At 39.8% G+C, this 20,000-nt stretch overlaps 1 protein-coding gene across 50 annotated transcripts in view; it reads right to left on the bottom strand.

Annotated features, from left to right (window-relative positions):
• ptprsa (protein tyrosine phosphatase receptor type Sa) overlaps positions 1-20,000 on the bottom strand; it is a 387,632-nt gene that overhangs the window by 136,156 nt on the left and 231,476 nt on the right. For all 50 annotated transcript variants that reach the window (XM_073937020.1, XM_073937015.1, XM_073937017.1 and 47 more), the window contains one exon: positions 4,718-4,906. In XM_073937020.1, the coding sequence (XP_073793121.1) occupies positions 4,718-4,906 (189 nt within the window). The remainder of the gene's footprint in view (positions 1-4,717; positions 4,907-20,000) is intronic.

The raw sequence follows: 20,000 nt of genomic DNA on the forward strand, positions 1-20,000 counted from the left end.
TAATAATATATTAATAATAATATATTAATAATAATAATAATAATAATAATAATAATGTAAAGTGTCATTAACTAATAATGACACACATATAAAATAATTTTATTGACATGAGTATTTTCATTTTTATTTGCTTTGCTCCACTAAAAAAGTGAACGAAAAATATTCATGACACAATAATAAATGGTCACATCACAATCATGTTTATGACAGATTTATGACAAGTTATATTGTCTTGGTAAAGTCAAGTTGTCATAAAGACAATGTAAACAACGACATTTTTGCATTTAACATATGACATAGCTTGTCATAAAACTGTCATAAACATGACTGTCAAGAGGCCATTAAAAGTATGCAGAAATTTATAACAGCATAATGAATATTTTCCTTGACCACAGTGGTACAAATTGAATGTGTCATTAAATACTAGCCACATAACAATCATGTTTATGACGGATTTATGACAAGTTATGTTGTCTTGGTAAAGTTTTCATAACAAAGACATCTTAAACAACGTCATATTTGCATTTAATATGACATAACTGAGTGAATGACACTTCATGACAGGTTAAGTCTACTTCACATTCATAAAATGTGTCACGTCATGATCATAAAGGTGTCATGACAGTCTTATGAACACCCCCTTCAAGTAAAGTGCTTCCAGACAGATTTTAGACATATTTATTAACCACATTTAGAGTTATTTAAAGTCTTACTATCTTGCGCACAGCCTGAAATCAATTGCTCCATGTTACATGGTTAGTTGGACCTTAACATAGATTAAAATAAGTTTACTTGAAGGGGGGTGTTCATAAGACTGTCATCACACCTTTATAATCATGATGTTACACATGAGATTTTATGCACACTCATGACAACTGTTCATTTTCAATTGCTCAGATATGCCATTTTAAATGCAGGGATGACACTGTTTAAGATTACTTATATAACTTGAGATAAGAGAACTTGATATAAACAAATACATCATAAATTGACTTTACGGCAACTTGGCATTACAAAGACGAGGCAGCTTGTTATAAATCTGTCATAAACATGATAGTCAATAGGCGATTCATTCATTTTGTCCAAAAAGTGATCAGAAAAAATTCATGACACACAATAAATGGCCACATAATCATGTTTATGACAGATTTATGACAAGCAATGTGGTTTTTCTAATGCCAAGTTGTCATAAAGACATCTTAAACAATGTCATATATGCATTTAAAATGACATAACCGAGTAAATGACACTTCATGACATGTTAAGTCTACTTCACATTCATGAAATGTCATGTCATGATTATAAAGGTGTCTTATGAACATCCCCTTAAAGTAAAGTGCTCCCAGACAGATTTTAGACATGTTTATTAACCACATTTAGAGTTATTAGGCTTATTACTTGCAAAAAAAAACTCAAGGTTTTTTTTCACAAATTCTTGTTTTATGATATTAATTAATACAAATGTCATATTTATAATTGGAATTAGAGTTATGGTGCAAACTAATACAAACTAAACTGATTACTTTTTTGGTAAAACAATTCATGCAAATTCATTAGCATCTTTATAGATTTAGAAAAAAAGTTGGCGCACTTAATTACCAACTAGACGCACCAAATAAATACTGCTAAAAGCATTCAGATAACTCACTAATGCACAAATTGAATTAAGACTGTGATTATAGCTCATTTGTAAATGCTGTATGCTGTGCATACGGAATTTAGTCGCTCTAATTAGCAGTACTCCGCTAGTATATTAATTATCGTGGGTTAGTCAATGTTGTGCATGTGAATGCGGAAATGCAGAGACAGAGACGAACAAGAGATAAACAACATGTATGACGCATTCACACACACACACACACACACACACACACACACACACACACACACACACACACACACACACACACACACACACACACACACACACACACACACACACACACACAGTGACAAAATGACAGAAACAAACATTCAGAGGCAGGACAGGTATGCTAAATGTTCATAGCAATACACACTTTCAAAAAGTCCCCACAATTATGTCAGACCCAACTAAAAAAAAAACTGCTTAAACCAGCCTAGGCTGGTTGGCTGGTTTAAGCTGGTCAACCAGGCTGGTTTTAGAGGGGTTTTGGCCATTTCCAGGCTGGTTACCAGCCATTTCCAGCCTGGTCTTAGCTGGAAGCCCAGCCCAAACCAGCTATGTCCAGCTTAAACCAGGTTGGTCAATACTGGTTTAGCTGGATTTAGCTGGTCATTTTCCAGCCTGACCAGCTAAGACCAGGCTGGAAATGGCTGGAAATTGCCAAAACCCCTCTAAAACCAGCCTGGTCAACCAGCTAAAACCAGCCAACCAGCCTAGGCTGGTTTAAGCTGGATTTTTCAGCAGGGCGATTAATCGATCACACTTTAAAATAAAGTTTTATTAGTTAACATATTTACTAGCATTAATTAATAACGAACAATACCTGAACTCATAGTTCAACATTTACTAATGGATTATTAACATCTAATCAATGCTTGTTGGCACTAGCTAATACATCCTTATTGTAAATGCTAAATGTTTTTAGCATTAGCTTCCAAAAACCCCTCTAATTTGTCAGATTAATCTGCATGTCTGTCAGCAGGCCGGAGAAATTAGCTTGCTAAATAAGCTATCAGAGCTAACCTTGTGGCGAGTGACTTGCTAAAAGGATGCTATTTAGTTCTCCTTGTCCTCGACAAGTCAAAGGTGTTCCTGTACCTCTGATCCCCCCTTAGCGTCGTCCATTAACACGGGGCAAAAACAAAAGCACTCAAGCCTAGCATAAGCGAGAGCAGATGTAGCCGCTCGCCACTAAACCACTTTCCTCGAATCTGAAAACTTCAGAAAAATGCCCCGTGATGGATCCTGAATAGGGGAACTGCTGGGTAAGCCAGATCAGGTCAGAGGTTGCTAGCAGAGTATCCGCTGCCCATACCGATTTACGTCAACAGCTCTGAATCAAATAGATTTTTTCTTTTCTCCCCGTCGCTGACAAATCACTGACCCACAACGGTGGCCTTGGGGCGACTGGAGCGCTCGACTTAATGAGATACATAATTAGACTCTGTTTTACTGGGTCTTTCAATAAAGTTTCATTAGTCTAAACCAGACATTAATCATACGCTTTCCGCAAAATCTGGACTAAGCTCTTCTGACACTGTTCATTAAAAGTCATTATCTCTCCATTCCGGCTCCACTAGCAAACTTTAACTTGTAATGCTAACTCTGTGGGTGGTTGTTTTAGAAGAGCGCCTGCAATGATACTGAACCCTACAACAAAAACAGCACAATTAAGGACAAAAACCTGACAAATGTCTGGACTATAACATCTGAATGGTGGATTTATCTGTAGTATAAATGGATTAATGCACTATAACCTGTTATAACCTGTTGAGTTATAATAATGCTAACCATTATTTTTCAGATCATTCAACAGGCCACTTGCAACACTCTGAGAGCATCTATTACAGCAATGGTCTTAAACTCAATTCCTGGAGGGCCACAGCTCTGCACAATTTAGCTCCAGCCACCTCCAACTCCCATCTGCTTAATTGTCTAGTAGTCTTGAACACCTTGATTAGTTGGATTAGCTGTGTTTGATTAGGTATGGGTCAAAACTGTGCAGAGCTGCGGCCATCCAGGAATCGAGTTTGAGACCTATGCATTACAGGGTTCCCACTTCAAAACCAAGAGTTCTCCCTGATATATAACGCTGAGTTTTCATGACCTATAAAAAAAAAAAAAAAAAAAAAAAAAAAAAACAGTTGTTGTGCTGAGAACCGAGCAAACAGGAAGCAGCCACAGACCCTGCTGAAAAATCCAGCTTAAGCCAGCCTAGGCTGGTTGGCTGGTTGACCAGCCTGGTTTTAGATGGGTTTTGGCCATTTCCAGGCTCGTTTCCAGGCATTTTCAGCCTGGTCTTAGCTGGTCAGGCCTGAAAATGACCAACGAAATTCAGGTAAGACCAGCTTGACCAGCTTAAGCTGGACATAGCTGGTTTTGGCTGAGCTCCCAGCCTGGCTAGGCTGGTCAAGCTGGTTTTAGCTGGTCATCTCCCAGCCTGACCAGCTAAGACCAGGCTGGAAATGGCTGGAAACCAGCCTGGAAATGGCCAAAACCACTCAAAAACCAAGCCTGGTTTAAGCCTAGGCTGGTTTAAGCTGTTGGTTCAGTAGGGGAATGTTCATTATTGGGTGAACTATCCATTAAGTGTGACTGCCGGTTGACAAGTTGGTAAAGGAATAACATGGCAATGAAAAAAGCGAAACCATTACAATTGGCAAAATGTGAAACAACAGGACATAAAAAAAAAAAAACGCTAAAGAAAAACGTTAATGTAAAAATCCCTGCTTTCCAATGTCTGGAATAGGACTTTTAAAATTCCATGACATTCCAGAAATTCCATGACTCGTGGGAACCCTGATAGTACTATAATTTAATGTTCACTTTTGGCATCTGATTGAGTGTTTTGACTCTGAAACTATGAAACTTTCTACATAATCTGGACTAACCTCCTCTGACACTGTTCAATAAAGTAATGATCTCTTCATTTCGGCTTCCCTGGCAAATTTTAACTCAATGCTAACTCTGTTGTTTGAGAAGCAGGCCTACTGGAATGATTCTGAATCCTACAACAAAAAACTAAGAGAAGAATGTTAGCAGTAAAATGGAAGCTGCATTGGTTTGTCTTACCTGATCGGAGTTGTTTTATTCGGCCGTTACTTGTGTTGGGGTCGATGGGAAGGAAGTCTTTGAACCAGGTGATTTCTGGGTCAGGGTTTCCACTGGCGGCGCAGAGCATGGTAGCAGTACGCGTTCGCTCCACCACCTTCAGTTGTGGGCCCATGTCAATGTTAGGGAAGCCAGGAGGAAGTAGGTCCTCTGTAGGGAAGAACAGTTTAGATGTAAGAGGTGGATGTTAAGATGGCAATAACCAACTAGAAACTTCAAACCAAGCAAGTTTCTGAAAGAACCAACTTGGATTTGTATTCCAAAGGTTGTTGGTTTACTTTTAGTACTGATAGAAATGATTATCTTCAACCCACAATTGACCCTCCATCAGCAGTTTGATTGACAGACGATCTGGCCAATAATAATGCCAATATTGTCTGCCTTGGATCACTGTCTGCCATTTCGTCCGACAAACAATACAGTCCGAATAACCAGGCAGAGTAGAGTAACTTTGAGGATTGGAAAGTTTCTGAAAGAACCAACTTTGATTTGTACTGCAAAGGTTGTTGGTTTGATTCCCAGTCCTAGAAGAAGTAATTTTCAACACCCAATTGACCCTTCATCAGCAGCTTGATTGAAAGACGATCTGGCCAATTTATAATACCAATATTGTGTGCCCCAAATCACTGTCTGCCATTTTGTCTAAAAATCAAAACAGTCTGAATATTCAGGTAGAGTAGAGTAACATTGGGGATTAACAAGTTTCTGGAAGAACCCACTTAGATTTGTATTGCAAAGGTTGTTGGTTTACTTTCTGGTACTGGCAGAAGTATTTACTGTATTTTCAACCCCCAATTGACCCTTCATCAGCAGCTTGATTGATACAGTAGGTGATCTGGCCAATCATAATGCCAGGATTATGTGCTCTGGATTCAGCCTGAATAACAAGGCAAAGTAGAGTAACATTGGGGATTAACAAGTTTCTGGAAGAACCAACTTGGATTTGTCTTGCAAAGGTTGTAGGCTTGATTCCAGCAGAAGTTCTTATTTTTAATACCCAATTTACCCTTTAACAACAGTTTGATTGACAGGCGATCTGGCCAATCATGATGTCAATATTGCGCCCCGGTCACTGTCTTCTTTTTTGCTTTTTTGTCCAACAACCAAAACCATCAGAATAACATGGCGGAGTAGAGTAACAAAGGTGATTAACAAGAGGAAAAATTGCTAGTACGACAGTGGTTCCCAATTCCAGTCCTCGAGACCTCCAGCCCTGAACATTCTGTATGTCTTTCTTACTTAACACACCTGATAATCAGCTTGCTAACAGAGAGATCCATGAACTGATCTGTGTGTGTCAAATAAGAGAAACATTCAAAATTTGCAAGGTGGGGGGTCCAGAGGACAATAATTGGAAACTCCTGTAGTATGGGACTCAACAAAGACAGCAGGCACCCATAAATGTTGGGCTATATGCAGTTTCATCCTTTCACAAAACCTAGAGATGTAATGTAATGTAATGTGTATTTATATAGCGCATTTATTGTGTATGGCCATACACCCAAAGCGCTTCACAGTCATGAGGGGGGTCTCTCCACACCACCACCAGTGTGCAGCTCCACTTGGATGATGCGACGGCAGCCACAGGACAATGGCGCCAGTGCGCTCACCACACACCAGCTATTGGTGGAGTGGAGAGACAGTGATAGAGCCAATACAGTGGATGGGGATGATTGGGAGGCCATGATCGTAAGGGTCGATAGAGGGACTTTGGCCAGGACACCGGGGTTACACCCCTGCTCTTTCACGAGAAGTGCCATGGGATTTTTAATGACCACAGAGAGTCAGGACCTCGGTTTAACGTCTCATCCGAAAGACAGCGCCCACTGACAGTGTAGTGTCCCCTTCACTTTTACTGGGGCGTTAGGACTCACAGACCACAGGTTGAGCTCCCCCTGCTGGCCTCACTAACACCACTTCCAATGTGTATGATGTGTATGAAATACTGCTGAATAAAACTCGAAAAGGACTCAAGACTGATCAATCTTTTCTGTTATTGGACAGACACAATCCACATAACTTTAGTGTATAGAGATGTGACTTGTGACATGGAAAAATAACCAGTGAACTACCTGAGGGCTCTGAAGATGACAGGTAAGATGAGCTAACTTAAACTGCACATAGTCTGGAGACCAAGATAAACAAAGAATGAATCTTTACTGTCTCTTACAATTTCATCGATGCATGCTTTTGTTTGTGTGAATGTTGTGTTAGGGCAGTGGTGCCCAGCCCTGTTCCTTCCTGCAGAGTTTACTGTACTTAATTGATTTAGTTGTGTTTGATCAAGGTTGAAGCTAAACTCTGCAGAAAGGTAGATCTCCAGGAACAGGGTTGAGCACCCCTCTGTTAGGGAATCAATATGTAACATTTTAAGTATATAAGCTTCCATGACCTTATTTGTAGGCAATAGCTTCAATCTTCTACCTTGGGTACATTGCATGCACATTGTAGACCTTTATATCTGCTTCTGTCTGAAGTAAGTATGTCATTTTACCAGATATCACTCACTCTTTTCCTAGAGAGTACACAAGTTGATAGGCAAGGGCTGTGAATGATACTGAAAACTTCTCAGACAATAAGAAGACAAGGCTTTACAAAGGGTTAACTGCACCCCGAGTCTCCCCCAACATGAGTTCATACTTGTTTTCACTGCTCACTGAGTCTGTGAGAACTTTGATGGTTTAAATGCAAAGGACAGATTCGGAAAACTGAGCAATTCCCGGCAAGCAGCCAAGCCTAGTTTTGCAAGGGCCTGTTTTACTTTAGGGACCCTCAAGGGGACTTGCTGGTAGAATACCCAATCATTAGCATAACAGAGAGCATGCTGAACTGTTACTTGCACTGTCACGCATAGCACTCGAGTCCTACGCATCCAAGTTTACACCACTAGTGACAGAGCCGTTTAATCCGGGCAAGCACTTGTGGTATTTCACCCCCGGTTCCTCCATAGTTGTTTATGGCACCGAGTAGATGCAAAGAGACAGGTGACATACAAACACACAATGGATTTTGACAATACGCCCCTCTCGCTAATCAACACAATCCAGCATGGCTGCTGCCTGCTGTTGTAGGCCAACACCAGCCTTCACGCTCTTCATGGGATCTGCTGGAAAGACAACGAGGGATAGGATGGAAGTAAAAACTCGTTTTTTTTTTACCTGGTGTAATATACAGTACTGTGCAAAACTTTACTGTGAACTATACCATGTTTTACTGATGGTATACTGGATATATGTGAGCCTTTACCACAAAAACAGCCTTACGTGTAAATTGGTTTGTCAATTTTTTTTAATTGAGATTTTCGTACAGGGTGAATAAATTATCTTTCAGTTGATGTATGGCTTGTTGGGTAGTTAGTTTAGAGCAGGGGAGCTCAATCCTGTTCCTGGAGACCTACCTTCCTGTACAGTTTAGCTCCTACCCTGATCAAACCCACCTGAACCAATTAATTAGGACCTGAAATCCACTTGATAATTACAGACAGGTGTGTTTGATAAGGGTTGCAAATGAAATCTGCAGGAAGGTAGATCTCCAGGAACAGGATTGGCCACCCCTGGTTTAGAGTTTTAATTCAGACATCTGAAAGACAATGTTGGAGAGTGGCTATTTGTTGTGGTTTGAGCTGCATTTCTACCAGTGTTAGCAATATTATTCTAGCAGTTTTCAGCAATATTGTCTGAATTGATGTAACTGTGAATGTTGAAAAGTACAGATAGGTTTTAATCCATTACGCCATTCCTTCTGAAAAGGACTTAAGTGGGAATCGGTTTCATTTTCATCATGATAATGATCGGCTAATTGCAGTGAAATCCTGTTTAGAGAAAGAAAACAGTCAGGCAGTCATGAAATGGTCTCCACAGGGTCCAGACCTGAATATTATAGAGGCTATATGAGATCACCTGAACAGAAAAAGCAAGATTTGACACTGTGGAAATATAAATATATATCATCTATATCATATATATATATATATATATATATATATATATATATATATATATATATATATATATATATATATATATATATATATATATAACTGAAAAGTTGTTTTTAGGGTGTGACGGACCTTATTATGTCTTGGTTTTCCTGAACCCTGTCTGTCTACAAAGTAATGCAAATTATCAGTTTAACAGCATGGTTGTGTCTATTGTTTTCTCTTTTCGATCAACTGGTCAGGCGGTTTCTGTCTCCAGAACATGATGAGACATGAATAAATAATTATTTATTTTGGCTACTTACCAAAGTCAAAGTCAGCTTTATTGTCAATTCAGCCACATGTACAAGACATATAGAGAATCGAAATTGCGTTACTTTCAGACCCAAGGTGCTTAACATTAATATAAAAAATATAAAAAATAGTAGAGTTTTAAGAAAAATAACATTTACAGTATATACATTGTACATAAAATTGTACTCACTTTAACATTGTACTTACTTTATTTCAATGAGTTTTTCAGCGACTGATGCTAGTTTCATTTCATTTTATCTTTTCATTTATTTTTAATTATTTATTACATTTCCGATAACACATTTTTTTTTTCGGACACACAGTCCTAATTTTCGTTACTAAAATAGCCTTGACACAGACTCTTCACAACCCAAGTATTTCACCAAGTATTAAAAACAGGTCTTGACAGGAATAAAAAATTAAACCAGCATTTTGAATGTAGGGACCTTTCATTTCCATGTTCAAGTATTCATTTAAAGTATCATGGCTGCCTATCGGTCAGCGTCAACGCTTACCATTCACTTTGAATGGGTGGCGTCAAGCGTTGCCGAACTGCATTGTGGATACGAAGCGTCAGCCAATCAGATCACTGTATGCAACTACACCAGCTAGAACGTGGCCTATTGCTGACTGAATTTCATTGGCTGACGCTGCTATGACGATTGCTTTAGCCCCAACTTCAGACACATCTTCAATCAAGCGTTGACGCTGAATCCCCGTGTGAATAGGGCGTTATTAACCAGCAGAGATTGGACGTTAAAAAGTTCCCACTTGAGGGAGGAAAAGATCCACACACAGCTACGCAGAGTTTGCTGTACATGTGATCCATGGCCAGATTATCCATGCCGTGACACCCGAATAGGATTTCTGCAAAACACACAAATTAAGCCTTAAACACAAGATGAGTAATTTGATTTGAGCTTAATTAAAGCCGGCAAGTGCTGGGGACTGGTGGTGGGCGAGAGCGGGGAACAGAGTCACTGATAGAAATGTCAAAGCAGAGCAAATTCCATTATAGAGTCAGTGAAACAGGAGTAGCAATAATACCAGAGTCATGGTGCTGCCGCTGCTTATATACGCCGGTAATGACTGCGGGCACGTCGATGCAAATGGAGAGAGTGTCTATATTGTCACCGGGACGCAACAACTGACCTGGAATCATCCGCTAAGAGAAGCTCACACCGCAAGCACTTCAAATGTAGAGATGTCCTCCTCGGCTAATAGTAATGGAGAATGGCTAGAAATAGCATTTGCCTTGCAGATGCACTCTTCCAACACTCAAATTGGTTCAGGGTCAGTTGCGCTGGTGAAATACGACGGGAATCAGGCGGTAGCCCATGCGCATCCACGCCAAGAGTCCTTAGACATGACTAGCCAGCATGCATTGCTTTAAAAAAGACTCTGGAGATGTGAATGTAGCAATCCCTAACACACAATTAGGTGGCTATTGTCTCCTCAGCTGCTTTTGGATAGCGGTCAATATACAGTTGAAGTCTACAATCCAAATGATGTTTAACAGGAATTTTTCACTGCATTCATTCAATTCAATTCAATTCAATTCAGCTTTATTTGTATAGCGCTTTTACAATGTAGATTGTGTCAAAGCAGCTTCACATAAATGGTCATAGTAACTGGAACAGTGTGGTTCAGTAACTGGAACAGTGTGGTTCAGGTTTTAGTGTTTAAGTTCAGTTCAGTTCAGTTTAGCTCTGTTCAGTGTGATTTAATCATTACTGAGAGTTCAAACACTGAAGAGCAAATTCATCGATGCGTAGCTCTACCAATCCTAATCATTCCTATTCAATCCTATTCATTCACTTTTTAGCTCAGTCCCTTTATTAATCTGGGGTCGCCACAGAGTGAGCTCTTTTTTGAATTTACCGGTAAAGTCGTTCCGCACATTATTCGTATATTTAATGGTATCACTGTGTGAAAGGGGCTTTTAAATGTCACATATAGTGACTAGTATCCTAATATCTTGAAGAATATCTAGTCAAATATTATGTGCTCATCATGGCAAAGATAAAAGAAATCAGAGATCACAAATGAGTTATTAAAATTCAAGAGTTCACACTTAGATAGTGCTTGACTATTTAAGCTAGTTTGGCATGCTGTCCCGGGAGAGAACCCTGAGCTCGGTGATAGATGAGCCCAAGGCTCCCGCCTGGTCAATAAGCATTAGGAGGGATATGAGATCAGGTAGTTCTCGATAGCTCCCAAAATAAATCACTATTGGCACTAATTTGTAGTATGTGCTTGTGACTTTAACTTTGCATGGTTTTTTTTGGGTGTGGGAGGAAACCGGAGTACCCGGAGAAAACCCACGCGAACACGGGGAGAACATGCAAACTCCGCACAGAGAGTATCGGTTGGCTCAGCTAGTGTTGAACCAATGACCTCCTTGCTGTGAGGCAACAGTGCTAGCCACTGAGCCGCCGTGACGCCCGAACTGAGGAGGAGGGAGAAGGGAAGGATGGGGGGGTTTTCCAAAAACGAAGATGAGGAATGGAGTTTAGGCTGGATATTTATATTAAATTTAGAGTGATCCGATTGGCTAGTTAGTGATTAGTGATACGGATCAGCTGTAGTCAATTCTATCACGTGCTCCTCTCGAAATTAGTTTGGGAAACTTCACCTATTATGTTTAGAAGTGTCTTTTAGCCATTCAATGGAAATTGGGGGAAAATATTAAAGAATTCAAACTGAACAGGAGGGCTAATAATTGTGCCCTCAACTATATATTGATTGTCACGTTGCACAGCTCCACTACCCAAGGTCTATTTTCTTTTTGTTCTGCACTTTGCCGATGGCTAATTCTCCCTCATAATTCCTTAAAACGCACACCGGAATGCAATTACAGGCCTGCGCTTGCTCTGGGTTTAATCTGTGCGCAGTAAAGGCTGCCCCTGGCCTGGCTGAGAGGCTGTTAAGCCGAGTTGATAATGATGCTGTTATGATGATCAGCGTAGCGAGGCTGAGTGCACCGGCCACTTTAGCCAACAGCTGCACATTCGGGAGAAAAAAAAAAAAAGTCGTCCCTTAACCCCCCCCCCACCTCCCCAAAAAACCTCCAATCCGTTAGCTTTGACATGGGCTCACTGTTATTATCTGTAATTGCATTTAATTGTAGCTCGTGATTTAATGGCATTACGCAAGTGACAGGTGCAAAGCCTCTTAACCTGAGCGGTCAGCGGATTTGCAGACGCGAATTCGCCGTAATAAGCAAATGAGTTTTGATTGATTTATGATGATCTCCGCAGGCTCATTATATACGCCGCACAGCTGTAATGTTTCCCAGCACAGATTTAAAGTAAAACGACTACCGGAGCTTGTAATAAATACGCAACATATACAGTCTGATCAAATACAATGTATATCCGTGAGCTGACTGCCTAGCGTATTTCGTGATTCAGGTTTTATGTATTTAATTTTCATTGATTTATGGTTTTAAAATGCATTATGGGGTCTCACAGCAAGAAGGTCGCTGGTTCGAGTTTCAGCTGGGCCAGTTGGCATTTCTGTGTAGAGTTTGCATGTTCTTCCCATGTTGCCGTTGGTTTCCTCCGGGTGCCTCGGTTTCCCTCACAGTCCAAACACATGCGCTTGTGGGAATATACATTTATATAATATAGTTCCAAATTAGCAATAATCTATATTAGGGGTGTCACGATTTCGATTTTTAATCGAAATCGATCTAAATTTATGCTCAATTTCGATTATCGAATCAAAAATAGAATCGTCGATGCTGCCACGCCCCCATGTCACGTCAGCTTGGCTTGCCAAGCGGGAAAAAAACACGCTTGTTGAAGTGCTTGTTAAACCGCAGACGCAGGAGACCCGTCGACAGAGCTTAAACCCTCTCCTCTTTCAATGAAGTCGCCGGTGTGGAAGTATTTTGGATTTCCAGTGAGTTATGTTGACAACGTTCGTGTTGTCGACAAAAAAAACACAGTTTTGCAAGTTCTGCTATGTACGTATTACGTACAGTTCGTCCAATAGACAACACCGGCATCGCGATCCTCCGCCCGCCCCCGTTGCAAATCCGCTCGCGAAAAGTACACACTCAGGCCCCGTTTACACTGTCTTTGTTTTTAAATGGCATTTTAGAACGACAACGATTTGACATCCACAGTGGCGTGTAGCATTTCTGAGCAGCCCTCCTTCCTCTCTACCTCTGAAAATGCACATCACGTGACCACACAGACACAGACGCACACACAGCCATATGAGCTCGAGACAGCAGGTCCAGGCAGTCAGAGGACTGCTTCAATCTTTCACTCACTTGTACTTAGTCATTTTAGCGAACACCTCAGATACTGTTGGCTGGTTCCTGTTGGTTGTGCGTCTTTTTTACCGACGCCATTATAACGACACAGATCACTGCCTATTCACGAGTCCCGCAGAAAAAGTGATTATGTGTGCATCTTGCCTTTATTCATTTACTGTATGATTTGTTTATGGGTAAAACAAAGAACATGCAGGTCAGGTAGTTTAAACGGTAGGCTACAAATAATTAATTGGTCATTAATTAATTAATTATTCATAATCGAAAATCGAATCGTGGCTTTAGAATCGAAAATGTAATCGAATCGAGGATTTGGAGGATCGTGACACCCTTAATCTATATATAGCTGAAAAGTTATATTCTTTGGTTTTTAGGGTGTGACAGACCTCAAAATCTCTCGGTTTCCTGAGCCCTGGCGGTCTCCAAAGTAATGCAAATTGTTTCACAGTACAGCTGTGTCTACTGCCTAACAAATGGTCAAGCCGGTCAACTAGTCGGACGGGTTCTGTCTCCAGTACACCATTTGCACATGGTGTTTTGAACCAGCAACCTTCTTGCTATGAGGCGACAGTGCTAACTAAGGGTGTCATGATCCTCCAAATCCTCAATTCAATTACATTTTCGATTCTAAAGTCACGGTTCGATTCGATTTTCGATTATGGATAATTAATTAATTGATAACGAATTAATTATTTGTAGCCTACCGTTATTTTGCAGTCTCGAGCGCATAGCTGTGTGTGCGTCTGTCTGTGTGGTCACGTGATGTGCATTTTCAGCGGTAGTGAGGATGGAAGGAGCGCTGCTCAGAAATGCTACACGCCACTGTGGATGTCAAATCGTTGTCGTTTTAAAATGCCATTTAAAAACAAAGACATATTAGTGTAAACACGGCCTAAGTGTGTACTTTTCCTGAGCGGATTTGCAACGGGGTGGAGGATCACGATGCCGGTGTTGTCTATACGTACATAGCAGAGCTTGCAAAACTGTGTTTTTTTGTCGACAACACGAACGTTGTCAACATAACTCACTGGAATTCCAAAATGCTTCCACACCGGCGACTTCATTGAAAGAGGAGAGGGTTTAAGCTCTGTCGACAGGTCTCCTGCGTCTGCAGTTTAACAAGCACTTCAACAAGCGTGTTTTTTTCCCGCTTGGCAAGCCAAGCTGACGTGACATGGGGGCGTGGCAGCATCGACGATTCTATTTTCTGATTCGATAATTGAAATTGAGCATAAATTCCGATCGATTTAAAATCGTGACACCCTTAGTGCTAACCACTGGGCCAATATTTGATGTTGCTAAAGGTAAAATCAGGCATTTGTGGTAAAATCAGTTTTTTTTTTTTTTTCTGATGCCGCAAATGAAACACTGATCCACCATCAGTAGGTGTGAGTCTGTTGGGTCGTATTAGAACAGAGGTGATAATTATAACTGAAGTTGTGAAGTATCATAACTTGTGCGAAGCTTTCACCAGCCCTGCTGGAAATCTGAAGCTCCACTTCACTTCCTAATCTGCAATTGCCTCTTTGAATATCACACTAATTGTACAAAAAAAAAAAAAAAAAAAAAAAAAAAAAAAAACTACTAACACTTCCCTTCTTAGACTTTACAGACCTGAAACTTGCCTTTAGTACTTATTCATTGTTGCTCTTAGTTGTGTAAATTGCTTCCTTGTCCTCATTTGTAAGTCGCTTTGGATAAAAGCGTCTGCTAAATGACTAAATGTAAATGTAAATGTAAGTTGTACAGCAGGATTTGAGATTGTGGAAAGATGAAGCCAGAATTATACGCCCTCCTGTGAAACTCAAATTTTTCCCAAATGATGTTTAGCAGAGCAAGGGATTTTTCACAGTATTTCCTAGAACATTTTTTCTTCTGGAGAAAGTCTTATTTGTTTTATTTCGACTACAATAAAAGCAGTTTTAATTGTTTTAAAGTCTTTTAAGGTCAATATAATTAGCCCCCTTAAGTGAGATTTGTTTTGGATAGTCTACAGAACAAACTACGGTTATACAATGACTTGCCTAAATACCCTAACTTCACCCCTAATTAACCTAGTGAAGCCTTTAAATGTTACTTTAAGCTGAATACTAGTGTCTTGAAGAATATCTAGTCAAATATTATTTACTGTCATCATGGCAAAGATAAAATAAATCAGTTATTAGAGATGAGTTATTCAAACTATTATGTTTAGGAATTAATTGAAGAAAATCTTTGGGGGGAAATTGTACAATTCTGACTTCAACTGTATAATAAAACCCTGCATTTGTCAATTCTTTTCATGTGGGATGGTTTAAGAAACGTCTTGCAATTGGGATGGGAGAGCCGGTGTTGTCCTTGATCCGCTAGTCAACCTCAGGCATACCAATCGGAATAAACCAAAAGAGCCGGTGCTATCTGGAGAGGCTGGAATGGGATTCACGCTCTTTAATGGAGCATTATGGAGTTCCTCTTCTACCCCGCAGCCCTCATTCTCCCTGTTTTGTTGGTTACCCTGCGCTCACACCATGCTGACGTCGCAGTGTTTGACGTGACAGCAGCCGGACCCGAGCGACACACAAACTCGCACAACCATGACCAGAAACCGATCCAGGTTTCAGTAAGCTGTTGAAGTCAGAATTATTAGACCTCATGTATATTTCCCACCCCAATTTCTGTTTAATGGAGAGAAACACATTTCTAAATATAATAGTTTTAATAACTGATTTCTTTTATTTTTGCCATGATTACAGCACATAATATTTGACTAGATATTTTTCCAGACACTCCTATACAGCTTAAATGAATATTTAAAGGCTTAACTTAGTTAATTAGAATAAAGTTAGGGTAATTAGGCAAGTCATTGTATAACAGTGGTTAAACACATGTATGCAGGAAATCCAGAGTAATGGCCGATAATACAGGCAGATGGTCAAAAGGCAGGCAGCAGGCAACGTAAACAAACAAACTAACAAGGCTAGGGTCAAAAACACGGCAGGACAAGGCAAGGAAAGCACGTCGTAATGTTAACTAGACAGATAAACGAGACTCAGCCATGAAGTGTGTGTGTGTGTGTGCGCTGTATTTAAAGTCCATGTAATCAGTTCGTAACGATCCTCCGGCTGTGTGTGTGCTCATCACCGGGACTTGGAACAGGTGTGTGTGAGCGGATGCATGAGTGGAGTTGGAGTCCATAATGTGGTGGATTTGCAGTTCTCCAGTGAACTGCATGTTTCTCAGGGATCTGCAGCTGCTTGATTGCTGGTGATCATAACAGTTAGGCCTTTTGCGTGTGGCACATGGGTATTTTCAAAAACCGCAGTCCCCAATAACGCAGTATCAGCGAAAGCAAAACTTTCTGAAAACTTCTGAGGATTTTCCCAGAAGACAATGAGGTAAATACCACAACTAAAGTTTTTGCCTTATGACCTTATTGTCTGTGCCGTTTTCTAATTTCTGATTGGACAACAGAAAACACGTGTGATTGAGGCAAATTCCACATGTTTATGCCAAAAACGTCACTTAGTGATGTTTTGTAAACAAATATCGGGAGGAGCATGTGCAGAAGTCTCAGTATCGAATACGTCATTGACAATTATTCTAATATCAAATCAGTTCCTGAACAAACCCCTTTATATACCAAAGCTGTCTTACCTGCATCATCTCACGACTTTAGCATCCCTCCACCACCCCGACAACTCACCTCTTAAGCATTACATTCCCGTGGGGAGCGTTCTGGGGCTCGGCTAGAAACTTCGCTCGAATCCCAACTCCTCTTTGTTTCCTGTTAAGGGGAATAACTCGAGTTGGGGTGTTTCCCCAAGCTCAGAGCCCTCTCCCCGGACAGCACGATAAATACGCCTTATACTTAAACGACTGCAAGTGTGAACTCGTGAATTACACATCGTTCACAGTAATCCCCTTTTATTACATTTCACTGACCTGTATGCAGTGTACTACGTTAATTCTTAATGTGGCACATAATAATTTTCAGCATTTACTTTTAAAATTAACTACGTAAATTTATATTTGGTGTGAACCCGGCATTAAAGGCTTTCATCGCCACCTGTTGGTTCAGTGTGCCCTTAACATCCATCACAGTGCATCTTTTGTGGACAGATTTTTTTTAATGCACTTTTGCAGTGTTGCACATTGTAAAACATCTGAAATGTTGTTTTGGTCATTTCTAAAACCCCTCAGCCGTCATCACAGTGCTTCCGTGTTATTATTATCCTATTATTATTCCCTCCAGAACTGTCTTGAGCATCTGTCTGCACTGCCAAAGAGTGTCTCACACCTCCAAAAGCCACCACATTGCGCTCATTACGTTTCGTCTTCTGAGGCGTATATCTCATTTATTAGAGAGGAAAAAACACCACAGCGGCTTCTGCCAATGCACTCGACTACATTTGTCTGGCTGATATTTACTTCAGTTTATCAAGAAGTGACCATTTTATTATCTTTTGTTTCTCATTGGATTGAAGCGCTGCTTTATTAGCCAAGCTTTTATGTGATATTACTGTTTTGCACCTGAATCGAAATAAACATCCACCCTCTGTGCATCTCGTTTTTAAGAGCTTGGGAAATTAAATTGACCTCTCAAATCCACACAGCTGTGGCTACAGATTAGGTAAATGTCATCTTAAAGGTGCTGTGTATAAGTTTGACACCCAGTGCTTGAACTAGGTATTGCAAACCTGGTTCAAAACACATGCAAGCGCAGCCTGCCAGATTGACTACATCAACAACAGTGTGCCTGATGATCGAGCTTAAAGGCTGATTTAAGCAGTGTGCTATATAAGGCAACGGAATGCAATAGAAAGAATATTTTTCATATTAAAAGGAGTTTATGTTGCTCGATGTTGCAAACTGATATTTTCTTATTATATTTTTATTTCCAGTCATTTCCCCCATAGTCAACTGAATCGGATTGAGCGCATTTCGAAAGACCCACCCTTCCTACTGACAAAGCCCAGAATTTGGCTACTCATTTGTCCAACTTCTGACTGTATGCCATCGTAACATTGTAAAAATATCCAACAGACGAAGGCTTTAAGACAAATAAAATTATTCAAATAGACAAATTCTGAATGAGGAAATGAGCTGGCCAGTTTGTCACTTACCTTTAGGCTTCAGTTTTTAATTTAAAACAAGTTTGAACAGACTCCTGATAGCTTTTTTTTTTTTTAAATGATGAATGATAATAAATTTGTATTTAAAAAAAGAAGCATTTTTTTCATATCTTTGTTCAACATTTTCTATATAAAATTGTATTCTCATTAGATTATTTATAAAAATAATAACTTACCATCCTACAAGCTAATCTAGCAAATATTAGTGCTTAAAATGTCTCTAAAACCACATGATTTAATAGAAAATGAAGCAAACAACTTAAAAAAGGTCAAAAATGTAAAAAATGATGGAAGTGAATGAGACCAGAAGTCTCGAGCCAAAAAGAGTCTTTACTCGTACGTCAAGAATAAGGTCAGTAGCTAAACGTATATTGTAGGTAAACTGGCAGAAAGACAATGGTAAACAGACGGCATATTAACTTGCGCATTGGGATTTTCAGCATCCCGGACGAGCCCCCTAAAATGAGGTCATTTACATTCTGTTGTCCTTCACTTTAGTTTTGTTTTCGCAAAAGTTAAGCATTACTGTCTTTGGGGCAGGTATTGACCTTAACGTCTAAAAACCTATGTAAATGAAAGAGACCGGAAGTCTCGAGTCAAAAAGATTCCCTACTCGTACGTCATATTTACATTGGGATTTACAGCATCTTGGATGGAAAAATAAAGCAAACAACTAAAAAAAGGTAAATTTTTGAGAAAATAAGAACCGCAATAGGCTGGCTATGGGCCTGAAATGTCACATGAAATGGCATTAAAACTCACATTATTAGAATTAAACACTGAATAAAGCACATGAGGTGTACCTGAGGTGATCATTGTCAGTTTTCTGTTGTTTAAGCTTTTTCTAAATTATTCACTTCAGCTGTTGCTTAGGACAAAACCAGCTGTTTTTGATGTCTAAAAATCAATGGAAGTAAATATGACCAGAAGTCTTCAGCCAAAAAGAGTCCCTACTCGTACGTCAAGAATAAGGTCAATAGCTATACTGATATTGTAGGTATACTGGCAGAAAGACAACGGAAAACAGAGGGCGCATTTTCAGCATCCCGGACGAGCCCCCTAAAAAGTGACAATGAGGTCAATTACATTCCTGTTGTCTTTCACTTTATTTTGCATAAGTTAAACAAACCAAAAATATTTACTGTACAAAAAAAAAAAAAAAATGGACAGATAGCATCACAGACACTTAGCATTACAGTCTTTGAGCAGTTATTGACCTTATTTTGCATGGTGATTGCATGGCAATTGTTTTAAAACTTCCGATTCAGTCGCCTATGAGAGAAATGACTATGAATAAATCCGACAGAAAATGTTTGCAACATAACCAGCTGCTTTTAACGTCTAAAAACTAATAAAAGTGAATGAGACCAGAAGTCTCGAGCCAAAAAAAGTCTTTACACGTACATCAAGAATAAGGTCAACAGCTATACTTATATTGTAGGTATACTTGCAGAAAGACAATGGAAAACAGACGGCGTATTCACTTGCGCATGGTGATTTTCAACATCCCGGACGAGCCCCCTAAAATGAGGTCATTTACATTCTGTTGTCCTTCACTTTAGTTTTGTTTTCGCATTAGTTAAGCATTACTGTCTTTGGGGCAGGTATTGACCGTAA

The sequence above is a fragment of the Danio rerio genome, chromosome 22, assembly GCF_049306965.1.
Source record: "Danio rerio strain Tuebingen ecotype United States chromosome 22, GRCz12tu, whole genome shotgun sequence".
NCBI lineage: Eukaryota > Metazoa > Chordata > Actinopteri > Cypriniformes > Danionidae > Danio > Danio rerio.